This window comes from Pholis gunnellus, assembly GCF_910591455.1.
Source record: "Pholis gunnellus genome assembly, chromosome: 21".
Taxonomy (NCBI): Eukaryota; Metazoa; Chordata; class Actinopteri; order Perciformes; family Pholidae; genus Pholis; species Pholis gunnellus.
Genome location: NC_136548.1, coordinates 9,876,553 through 9,887,714, shown reverse-complemented (window position 1 = coordinate 9,887,714; position 11,162 = coordinate 9,876,553). Strand labels below are relative to the sequence as shown.

The 11,162-nt window shown below is 43.2% G+C and overlaps 2 protein-coding genes across 2 annotated transcripts; one reads left to right on the top strand and one right to left on the bottom strand.

Annotated features, from left to right (window-relative positions):
- The first annotated feature begins 1,815 nt into the window (after window positions 1-1,815).
- Window positions 1,816-6,358, top strand: LOC306713193 (tectonic-3-like). The gene is made up of 14 exons (XM_079182838.1): window positions 1,816-2,342; window positions 3,016-3,130; window positions 3,215-3,312; window positions 3,461-3,573; window positions 3,680-3,788; window positions 4,068-4,180; window positions 4,267-4,305; window positions 4,644-4,718; window positions 4,799-4,918; window positions 5,006-5,104; window positions 5,209-5,312; window positions 5,467-5,614; window positions 5,727-5,861; window positions 5,990-6,358. The coding sequence occupies exons 1-14, from the start codon at window positions 2,027-2,029 to the stop codon at window positions 6,233-6,235; spliced, it is 1,830 nt and encodes a 609-aa protein (XP_079038964.1). The 5' UTR covers window positions 1,816-2,026; the 3' UTR covers window positions 6,236-6,358.
- Window positions 6,359-6,432: 74 nt separating this feature from the next.
- Window positions 6,433-11,112, bottom strand: mto1 (mitochondrial tRNA translation optimization 1; the record flags this gene model as incomplete). The annotated part of the gene is made up of 13 exons (XM_079182149.1): window positions 10,997-11,112; window positions 10,095-10,297; window positions 9,788-9,987; window positions 9,584-9,701; window positions 8,966-9,264; window positions 8,676-8,788; window positions 8,360-8,550; window positions 8,126-8,256; window positions 7,463-7,667; window positions 7,209-7,380; window positions 7,001-7,110; window positions 6,693-6,850; window positions 6,433-6,603 (listed from the first exon to the last, which is right to left on the bottom strand). The coding sequence occupies exons 2-13, from the start codon at window positions 10,282-10,284 to the stop codon at window positions 6,433-6,435; spliced, it is 2,058 nt and encodes a 685-aa protein (XP_079038275.1). The 5' UTR covers window positions 10,285-10,297; window positions 10,997-11,112.
- Between the last annotated feature and the right edge of the window lie 50 nt (window positions 11,113-11,162).

Below are 11,162 nucleotides of genomic sequence, written 5' to 3'. Positions count from 1 at the left end.
CAATGGGCTCCTCCTTTTTGTGCTACAACTGTTATTTTGATAGAATATGCTTTTGATACATTTTGCTTTCCATACACAGAAACAAAAAAAGGAACCAGACACGTGTTATACAAAGACATTAGGAGGCAATAAAAGCAGGCTTGGCACTGGGTCCACTGTTGTAAGGCCATGCTCTCTGTGAATCGTTTACAGTGTCCCGATGACCTTTTCTTTCCAGGCAATAGTTACAGACCTGGGAGATAAACATTATCTTTACTGAGAGACAAAAAAAATGTCAGAGAGACATTGTAAATACGTTTTCACCCATTTGTTAAAAATTAGATCAAAGCAGATTTAAGGATTCAAGAAAGTAGTCCCTTGTACAGCTGAAGGCCCAAATGTTTGTTTACATGACTTAATCAAGATGAGGGTTAAGTCAGTGAAGGATGCTTCTGAAACATTTGGATTTAAATCTGTGGTGTTCCACACGTTCACATCTGGGAGCTCAATTTTTGTTTCCCCCTCTTGGCTGATATGCAGATTATTTCTGGAAAAAAAACATCAGTCAGATGAGAGCAATTTTTTAAATACCGTATGGAAGCACGAAGACAGAAAGTAATGGTGAATGTACTTGAGGTCTGGGCCGTGTTTGTTTGTTTTCAACAATCACAAGTGTGAACTCTGCACAGAGGCAGAAGGGATCACGTCACTGTCCCAAAACATAGTTCATCATTTTTTTATGTTGGGGGTAAACTTTATTTTCCTGGCTGTTTACCTGTATATTCATACCAGTTAATAATATATATATAACATATATATATATATATATATATATATATATATATATATATATATATATATATATAATAAACGTTGAACAAATAGTAATAATCAGTTTGATTGGAGGTCAGGAATGTGATTTAATCTACTGACACTCCTCTCCTCTCTCTTTGGCATGTTGCCCTCTCAGGGTCCTGGCTCAGGCTGGGCCAGACTAATTCAATCAAAGTAGATGTGGCTCGCATCGCGTGTCACGTTTAACCTTTACACATGATCGGGTGGGCGAAATGAAGGCAGGATTCACACAAACAACACAGAGAGCAGGTAATCTGAGGAGACATGTGTTGTTGGCATTGTACTGTGATGATACTTGATAACTCTCGAGGTTACCACTTTCCCCATTACATACATTTATGGACGTAGATACGGAAACACACTTCTATTCACAAGGCCGAGACCATTGTGGTTGTACACTGACCACACAGGGGCACTGCTTTTCCTTCACCATTTTTTCCTTCATATGTGTTTTTAGGAATAAAACTAGGAATGATACATGAAGAACGCACAGGGGAAAAAAACAATATAGATACTTCAGGGAAATAGGGGAAAATAAGTTAACCAATAGATATTACCATAAACAATTGATTACTTACATTAAGACAGTTTTTTTTTATTATTACAAGTTTTCTGGAATCTTGTTTAAATATGCTAATGAGGCATGTATTATGCTAACATTTGGTGAATTGGGTGAAATCTACAGAAGCAAAGTTTAGTCAAATAAAACCCTAAATGTGTATTTTAGATGTGACATGTTATGGGAGCAAAATAGCTCAAAATCTCTTAATAGAAAAGTGCATCAAAAACAATGTGTTGCTTCTGGTGTCTCAGAAAAAAGTTGGCAAAATATCGTTCTCCTCGTTGACATGTTTTACGGTAGTTTTATCTTAGGAACGGAAGTCGCTGTGACGACTTCCTTGGCAACAAAAAGAAGCTCTTTGGTGTATTTACAGTTAGCATGTTTAGCGTTATCAAAATGCATCAATGGAAGAAGTTTTCTGAATTGCTTATTTTATTGAAACGACGTTTTATTTTGCTGTAATAATCCATAAGTGTGAAGTTGTAACGAGTGACGTAGCGTTAGTGGAAACAATTTTAGCTAAGCTAACGTTAGGTGTGAAGTTAACGTTAGCTTGATAGCTAGTTAGGTTGACGTTATACTTCGCACTGTTGATACACATGTTGGACCGCGCCATGTCTCTTTGATGAAATGAATTTCCGCCAGTGGTATTGTTCATTGCAGATATGCATCGTCTTGTGTGGACGTTTGGCTCGCGCAGCCACAGATTCAGGGCTCACGTCAAGCGTCACTCCCACTCCTGTTATTGGGGAGCCTTTCAGCTCAGCGACCCCTGCTCCGGGCGGCACAGCGGCCGTGGACGTCACCAGATTCGGCACCATTGAGGCGGTCACCCTGGACTCCACTCTGGACTCCACCCTGGACTCCACTCCTGGGTCTGAAGCTCCCACTGTAGTCACAGAGGCGGCCCCTGCAACCACCATCCAACCTCTGTTGACTTCAGAAGGTACTTTACACTACACCTGCCTCCTGTTATGTTTCTGTTCTGTAGATCTATGCCTGCCCAACCCTTTCATCTGTTTTTCAGGCTCCCCTTTGTAAAGCAACAGTGCTTTTTTGAAATACAATTTGTCTATAAAACAATCTTGTATTCGTCAGCTTTAAAATGATTTGCCCTTTATCTGTTGTGCAATGACAGTTGCCTGTTGTAAAAGCTGCTGATGTGGAGAAATTATTTATTAACAATATATCAGATCCTCATGAAAGACTCTTAATTAGAGCTTCTTTAGTACATATTAGTATTGATCATGGTCCTTTAATTTCTTTTTCAAACCTTTTTTATTGTTTTTTTAAGGGTTATACAATATTTGCATCAATATCAAACAATCGCTGTTTGTAATGTGCCATCAAGTAACAAATATAGATTTATAATAAAGTGAGCAGCAACCCCGCTAGACCCAGAAGAATAGATCTAAGTCCTTTCCAACACGGTCAATCGTCAGTACAGTACAGTGAACTTGTTGACATAGCTTAAGATTCTAAATCATTTAACTGACAGTGTATCCGCTGTTTTCTAGCATACTCTTGTTAAACCAGTGAGCCTCCTAACAGTCTGTAAATTCACACAGAACTGAAGTTGTCCCGACTGACTAACACAAGTATTTTCTATTGTTCTCCAGGTTGTCTCTGTGATTTAACGCCTGATTTCTGTGACATTGGCTGCTGCTGCGACACAGTTGACTGTGGCATTGCCAACTTGAGTACTGTCTTCACCGGATGTCCTCAGAAAGCCATGTAAGTCTTCCGCACATGCTCTAAAAGTATATAGCACATAAACCAGTTTAGTATTTACAATACATGTTTTATCTTGTTTTCCAGATCAGGAGTTTGCATTGAGAAATGGCTGATGTTCATGGCTAATGTGGATTCGTCTCTTGTCACTGTGACTGACTCCTTGTTTTGTGTCAGGCCTGAGGGTAAGTAGAAGTAATGCGAATATATTCATTTGAAATTAATAAACAATCACCGGGGAAATCACTTGATTATGTTACAGATCATTTTGTGATCATAAAACATAAAAAGTATTCCCAACTAATGTATCTAAAAATCTGCATCTCCCAACAGATAATGCCACCGAGTCTCTCCAAGCTCCACCGCAGTATCCAGGTTTAGGGGACTCGTACCACTTCTCACCACCAGCCCCTACAAGCAGCAGCCACAGCAGAGGCTTCTACAGGGTAACCGGATATCACGTTTCTAAGGGGTTAAAAAATTGATGCGCTGAATCATAGAGTTTATCTTTAGTAAATTAAATGCGTAAAAAAAAAAGACTCATTTTTGTAGGTTGATGATGTCATCCAGACATATTTCTCCAACTCGACCGTGTGGGGTCTCCTCCGTCAGCCCTCTCCGGGGGCCGCTGCTGCATTCTGTATCAACAGCAACCCTGCAAGTAAGTTCACACCAAATAAAAAGAATGTTAAACAGTTGCGATTCCCCAAATATTTTCAAATCCAGACCTGCCATCTCGGTTACGTTTTGTGCCAGGGACTTCCTCTTTCCCATGTCACTCTCTCAGTGCACCAGAAACCAGAAAACTACATAATATTTAGAACTTATCTTTCTTAAGGATCTCCAACAGTCAATGATGTCCAAGCATTTTCTTTAGTGTACCATATTAACCATTGTAACTCTGTTTTTCTAAACACCCTCTGTTGTCCTCTGCTGGCAGAGTTCTTGAGGTCTGCGTCTCTGTCTTGTACCCGCATGTTGACTCCTCAGTCGTGCGCCACGGATCCAAATTTCAACGCCCGTTCCTACTTCTCTGACCTGAGCCTGATCAAGGTCATCCAGTCCGCATGCTTTTATGTGAACAAATACTGGCGAGAATCTCACAGCAGATAGGCTAACATCAATATTTTCTATTACAGCTTCCAACAGTTGAGACGGCACAGGTGTCAGACTTTCTGGTGAGTGACTGATACTACATACAGCTCAAAGCCATACATGGTATTAGAAGGAACAATTTCATTTTGCACTTCACATGCCTCTGCACAAGTTTATTAATCAGTCAGCCTACGATGTCCGCATTTGGGGTTTTCTCCTGCATGTCGTAAAGTACACGTCTTAGAATGAAACAGCATCCCTTGTACTGTATCTACAAATAGACAGAATCTGTAGCATGAATAACTCCAACCACTGTGGAACACTGTGTGCATTAAAATACAATTATTACACAAAGAATGAATGCCATTTAAAGGCGTGTTCTTCCTTCCAAAGTAAGGTGCTGTACTGACTCTTGTTTCAGATCCCAGTGACTCCACTGTCTGACTGGCCTGCACCAAGTGAACAGAACAACTTGTGTGTCAATGTGGTGAAACATGTGAGTAGATGAAAATCACCCTCACAATTGTTTCCGAAATCACAAATTTGTCAAACTAAGTTCTCCTGATTCTCCCATAGGTTGAGTTTGTCATAGGATACACAGGCAGAGGGGAACTCACACATGCAACAGTGAACGTGGTCTTAGCTGATGTGGATCCAAATCAGCCTCTGTTGCAGACACACTCTGTACAGTTTCAGGTGGGCTGTTAAAGCCACAGATTGCATCACTAAATGAACCACTGTATGGATTCAATCTCTAAGATAAATGCCATTTCTCTCTCCCAGCTGGCCACACCCAGCTCGACTTCAGGAGGTCCAATCCCTGCTGTCGGAATTAAAGTGGGATCCCCTGTCGTTGGTCGCTTTGATGGAGAATTGAAGCCTGTATCCTTACAAGCAACATCACGAACTTCTCTTAAAGTTATTGTTTCATTCATCTAGCTAGTTCTGCGTCAATCAGGCACCATGGTTCCTTGACAGTGAGTTAGCTGAACACACTGGGGCTGTCACAGAGTGGGGAGTGTTCCTCTGACCCCATCGGACGAGCTCCCATCCTCTTCGCACACAACACCGTCACTGGCTGCACATTCAGGTGAGTACGCTATCTTGCAACTGATGTTTTCTGACATGAAAAGTGGTGGTGGAGTGGCTGAAAATGAGTCCCAGTATTAGAAATTATAATGACGCAATGGTGAGTTTTATTCAGTCTTCTATATGTCACTTCACTCTATCTGTGTGCTGTTTAGCTCTCCGTCTAGCGACTGCTCAGAGCTGCGTTCCCACATGTACGGAGTCCTGCAGGGCCTTGCTACTCCAGATGTGATCGCCATGAACTCTGGTTCCCAACCGGACTGGACGAGAGTCATAACACAGGAATGTCCTGTCAGCCTGCAGGTACAGCTGAATCAGGAATTTTATGTCTTGAAGAACGTTCAAGAACTTTTGAGTGTTGTGCTTTTAGAATGATCTGAAAGTTTGAATTTAAAAGCTTGTGTTATCCTCACAGGAAACATGTGAATCAGGCTGCATCCTCCCCAAGTCTCTCTCTATCCGAGTACTGTGGGCCCGCCAGGGTCTCTTAGACCTTCCTCAGAACTACATCCTGGGGGCCAAATACCTATTCCAGTGTCAACATTTCAAGGTAGGCACATAATATACGTACTCACTGTGAGGCCAGCATCAGAAATTCTTATTTCATGTGCAGCACACATTGTTTCACCTCTATGAAAATGTCCAAATACTCTCCTCCTGTCTTTTTGTTTTTGTCAGTGTCCTACGTCGTCCCCTATTTCTCTAACCACTGAGGTGACGTTTGCCGACAGTACAGTTTACCCAGAACCCCCCAGGGGCTCGCCTCAGCCTAACTGGAAGTTTCCGTTTGGTTTCTTCACAAGAGGCACAGCTGAGCTGGATGGGCACATCGTCATGAACGGCAGTGTCGCTGAGACGATCACATGGGGTTTAACGCTGCTCACAGCACTGTTACTAACCGGATTAGAGTTCTTCACTAGGTAGTCGCGTAGCTAACATTGGAGGAAGTAGTTGTATATAAAAGATGTTGATATGTTTACTATGTAACTTTATTTTGTAATGCTTTTTTTTTAACAATACAAAGAGGTATCTTTCCCAAGTAAAACAAATGCCGTAATTTATTCTTTTGTACATTTTCAGGAATAAATACATTTTTACAAGACATTGTACGAGTCCTTGTGTCACTGAGGTAAAGATGCATTTCTTGCAGACAGCTCTGCTTTCCTCTCTTCCTGTCGGTCTGGTTTGTTTCTGCGTGCTCTCCTCTCTTTCTGTCCTGTGTTGCGTACGTAGTTGAGGAGATGGACGATTGCAGCCGGAGTCATTCCTTGCAAACGAGTAGCAGCACCCAGCTGCAGGAAAAGGCGTGGTATTAGTTTCATAATCCAAGAGGCTAAAAGAACAAAATGTTATTCGTAAGCAACAAATACTTTATACTCACAGTGCTGGGTCGAACTCTGTCCAAAATCTCTCTGACTTCCTGAGACAGAGACACCGGCAGAGATAAATAGTTGATGTCCTGTGGGAGAGACATGTTCTCCTCCTTCTGGATTCTCTCAATTTCTTTCTTCTGTAGGTTACAGTGAGGCCTGTACACAGCTAAATGAGAGGAGACATTTTTTTTATCGAGAAGGCGTGAACTATGTTATGGTAGCTTAAAAGAACACATTTTTAGGAAACGAGGAAGGGGAACCTCGTCCTCATGACTCCTTCTTTTCTGCCTCAAAATGGCGAAAGCTGTTTTTTTACCTTCTATCTTGAGTCTTTGTGAGAATTCCATGTGAGGTGAAAGGCACTCTGGGAAGGCAGATGCCAACATTTCAAAGGACACATCGTTGTACTGCAGCACGCTCATACCACTGAAAAAGAAGCCACAAAGTCAGGACCAATGAATCTTGAGATTCAGCTGGGCACATTTGGTCCATTGCAGAGGTGTGTTCACATATTTGTCCCTCACGTCAGCAAGGTGTTCTTGGCCTCACTCATACGCATGTCGGGCAGTTTTTTTCTCCAGCTGTGGGTGGACAGAGCGAGAGCCTGAAGGGCTGCCAGAGCATCCTGCAAACTGTCCCGAACTCTCACAGCCTCCTGGTAGCGCACGGTGGACACACATCCCACCTCCTCAAACCCTGGCGGAGGAAAACGTTTATAAGAGGAAAAAAACAGAAGCAGACAGTAGAACAAATCGTGGGACCGGGACACTGTGCCTACCTTTCAGAGTTAGACGGAGGTCAGCGTTGTCCGGCCTTAGGGAGGTTCGAAACTCAGCCCGGCTGGTGAACATGCGGTAGGGCTCTGTAACTCCTCGACTCACCAGATCATCGATGAGAACTCCAATGTAGCTCTCTGTCCGAGACAATGCCATCGTAGGCATGGAGAGCGCCCAGCGGGCAGCGTTCACCCCCGCCCACAGGCCCTGCACAGACGGAAACAATAGTACTTGTGTGAGCATAAAGCGATGTGCGTTCCTAATTAGTACACAAACCTGATCCCCAACATTTGCCACAAGGAAGAAGAATCTACCTCCAAGTGATACAAACAGTAAATACAAGTAATACCTGGAAGACAATAAGCTCCTCATTCATCGTTACACCTGGAAAATAACACTTAGATCACCTGCTGTTAAGCTACAATGTGATTACGGTAATTGCAGGGAAAACAATACTACTTAAAAATGGTGTATTAACAATATTGTTGTCCAGTTACAGAGCAGGAATTGAATAACTGACTATTGAAATCATCAGATCCCAGTGTTCTTGGGTCCAGAGTGTGTACAGCGAGGCAGAAGCAGAAGACTCACAGCATGTTGTATGACCAACAGTATTTGTATGAACCTTGACTTGCTAAATAAGGGGAAGATATAAATGCAGCTACCTGTGCAGCGGCCTCCTCGTACCCTGTTGTTCCATTAATCTGACCGGCCAGAAAAAGACCCTGGGTGCTTTTGACCTGCAGGGCAGGGCTCAGCTGAGTGGGACACACAAAGTCATACTGAACACCATAACCTGGGAAACATAAGAAAGATCCAGTCAACACGGTACATGCAGACCTGCTGTATCATTGTAACTCACTTTTCTATGTGCAATTGTAACTATGCAGATCCAGTACCAGGCGTGTGGATCTCGGCTCTGTGCATGGCCGGAATTTCTCTGATGAGGCGGAGCTGCACGTCAGGGGGCATGGTCATAGACAGACCCTGAGGGTACAACAGGTCAGAGGTCACCCCCTCGGGCTCCAGCCACACCTGGTGCTGTCGGCCTGGGAAGCGAAGCACCCGCGACTCAATGGAGGGGCAGTATCTGTGCAATACAAAGACTAGAGTTGTTACCTTTGAGTTTCAGAGCACACTGTGTACAGTGCGTGTGTGTGTGTGTGTGTGTGTGTGTGTGTGTGTGTGTGTGTGTGTATGTGTGAGAGTGTGTACCTGGGACCCTTGGCGTCTTCCTGTATGTGACAGTTGAGATGAATACTCTCCCTCACCACTCTCTCCACACCTGGAGTAGTATAGGTCAGGTGGCAAGGCAGCTGCTCCTCAGGCTGAACGAGTCATTGGTTCCAAAATAAAAGTAGAAATTGAACATAATTTAGAAGTCCTTTTGTTGACTGAACAAAAACATTTGATGGACTGCACTTTGTAGATCGTCTACACTATTGAAACTGTGAAGCTTTTCCTTTAGTACTAGTGCTGAAAGAACTTTACAGTGTGAACTCTACCTTGCAGTGTGTGTGTGTATTGAGGAAGCTGAATGGAGTTGGATGGCTGTCAGGGGGATGTACGTTAGCCAAGGAAAGGTCCACTGAATCCTTGACAATCCTGGGAGGGGTACCAGTCCTCAGTCTGCCTGTCCTTAGCCCCAGCGTCTCCCTCAGTGTCTGGGATAGCCCGGCACTCGATGGAGCGTCTCCAATCCGCCCCCCAGGGGACGTGCTTTGGCCCATGAAGAGGGAGCCGGACAGGAAAGTACCAGTAGTAAGAACCACTGAGCTGGCTGAGATTGGGTGGCTTACATTTGCTGGGAAGTTGTCAAAAGAGGTGCAAAATCATGACACATGGTGGCCATTGTGTATTAATTGTTGTTAATACATTTCAAATAACTTGACCACAGTAATATTACATTCAATATACACTATATGCCATCAGCTGTTTAGGGTTTCCTGAAACCAAATCAAGTTTGTACAACTACTAGTAGTATAATCTATACAGCTTGGTTTCTAATAGACGAGTAAAGATAAACTAGCCATTATGTGTAAGAACTGATAAGACTTCTTAATTTCATTTAAACCCAAATCCCAGTGTAGGATAAAATAGCTAAGGTAAACACTGTTCCCTACCCAAACGTATCCCAGTGACTCGGTGGTGTCCAGGCTCCTCTGGGTTTGGTTCTGATACCAGCAGCTCCTCCACTGAGCCCTCCAACACCGTCAGCCTGGGAGTGGACAGCAGCTCAGACTGAATGAGAAACACAGTTAACAACAATTTGAATTCATTCACAGAACAAAACTCAGAACAATAAACCACATCAGTATATGACATACCTGAATAAATTCCCGGTAGCGCTGACGGTCCAGCTGGGCCCTCGGGCCCCACACAGCGGGGCCTTTGCTGCGATTCAAGATGGAGAAATGGATGCCAGCCCAGTCTCCTGCTCGACCACACAGCCCATCCAGAGCATCTACCTCTTTCACCAGCTGGCCCTTCCCTACTCCTCCCAGAGACGGGTTACAGGACAGGGCACCTGGGGGGCGTGTAGAGAGAGAAGGAGTACATTTTAGTGGAAAAAAACACTCTAGATTGCACAAAGAGAAACATATTTGTAAAGAGCAAACGGTCTCTTTATCTCACCAATGGTTTGTATTTTCTGTGAGACCAAGAGAGTCTCCGCTCCCACTCTGGCTGCTGCAGCCGCTGCCTCAGTCCCGGCGTGACCCCCGCCCACAACAATGACATCGTACTGCTGTCGGGCAAGGTGACTGGCACGTCTGGAAACCAGCGACAGGAAACTCTGCAGGGCGGGAGGCTTCTTTGTCAACATGTGGGATGCATAGCTGTAGAGTGAGGGTCAGACGGTCAGAAATGTGAACATTGTGACTCTTTAAATCGGAGCAGAACAGAGTGAGGGCAAAGCCGCTTTAATCTTTAGTTAAATAGAAGTTACTTGATTCCTAAGTAGAAAATGACTCGGTCAAAAGTAAGTCAGTCATGCTTCAATAGTTTAATCAAATTGTTATTTTAAAAGGTGTGGAGGTATTCATGGTAAGATTTACCAGTGACCGTACATTTCAATGGTTTCTTATGAAGTGTTACATTTTTTATGCATCAGGTCTAATATTTAACAATTATTAAATGTATGATTAAATCTAGTGTAATTGGCATGCATTTGAGCCATGGTTCTCTATGAAAGACGATCCTAACACCTTTCAAGCCTTTAGGGGTGACTATCTGACATAAAAAAGCATATTTTTACTTAAATGATAAGCATATTGGTTACTTTTCACTCAACAGCACTGGCCAAACTGTATATTCCTCATTTCCGAGTGTTAATATCATAGCATGTAAATACCCGTTAGAGATACAAACTCCACGTATCTTTTAATAATAGGATCAGAAGATTGACAAATCCTTTCATGTGTAGGCATACATACTTTGTACGTATGTATGGGTTCATTGCAACTACTAAATCACTTCCGAGTATAAAATGAAGGTCTACTTACAACTGCTGTGACAAAGAATGAAGGCAATCTTACGTTTAATGACTAGAATGATGTCAGAAGAAACCAAGATTGAAGGAAAGATGAAGATCCTTGGGGAAATTACCAAATCCCTGCTATGTAACACAAACGCTGTTCATGGAGGCTGCCATGTTGTCTGCAGCTTACAGTCGTAATGACTGGTGTATAGACGCACTGACAA

Bases quoted from the DNA above. Each gene is read 5' to 3' on its own strand.
- LOC306713193 (XM_079182838.1), top strand. From the start codon at position 2,027: ATGAATTTCCGCCAGTGGTATTGTTCATTGCAGATATGCATCGTCTTG. The intron at 4,181-4,266 runs GTCATCCAGTCC...TTTCTATTACAG, and splicing joins CTGACCTGAGCCTGATCAAG to CTTCCAACAGTTGAGACGGC. The intron at 5,615-5,726 runs GTACAGCTGAAT...TTATCCTCACAG, and splicing joins AATGTCCTGTCAGCCTGCAG to GAAACATGTGAATCAGGCTG.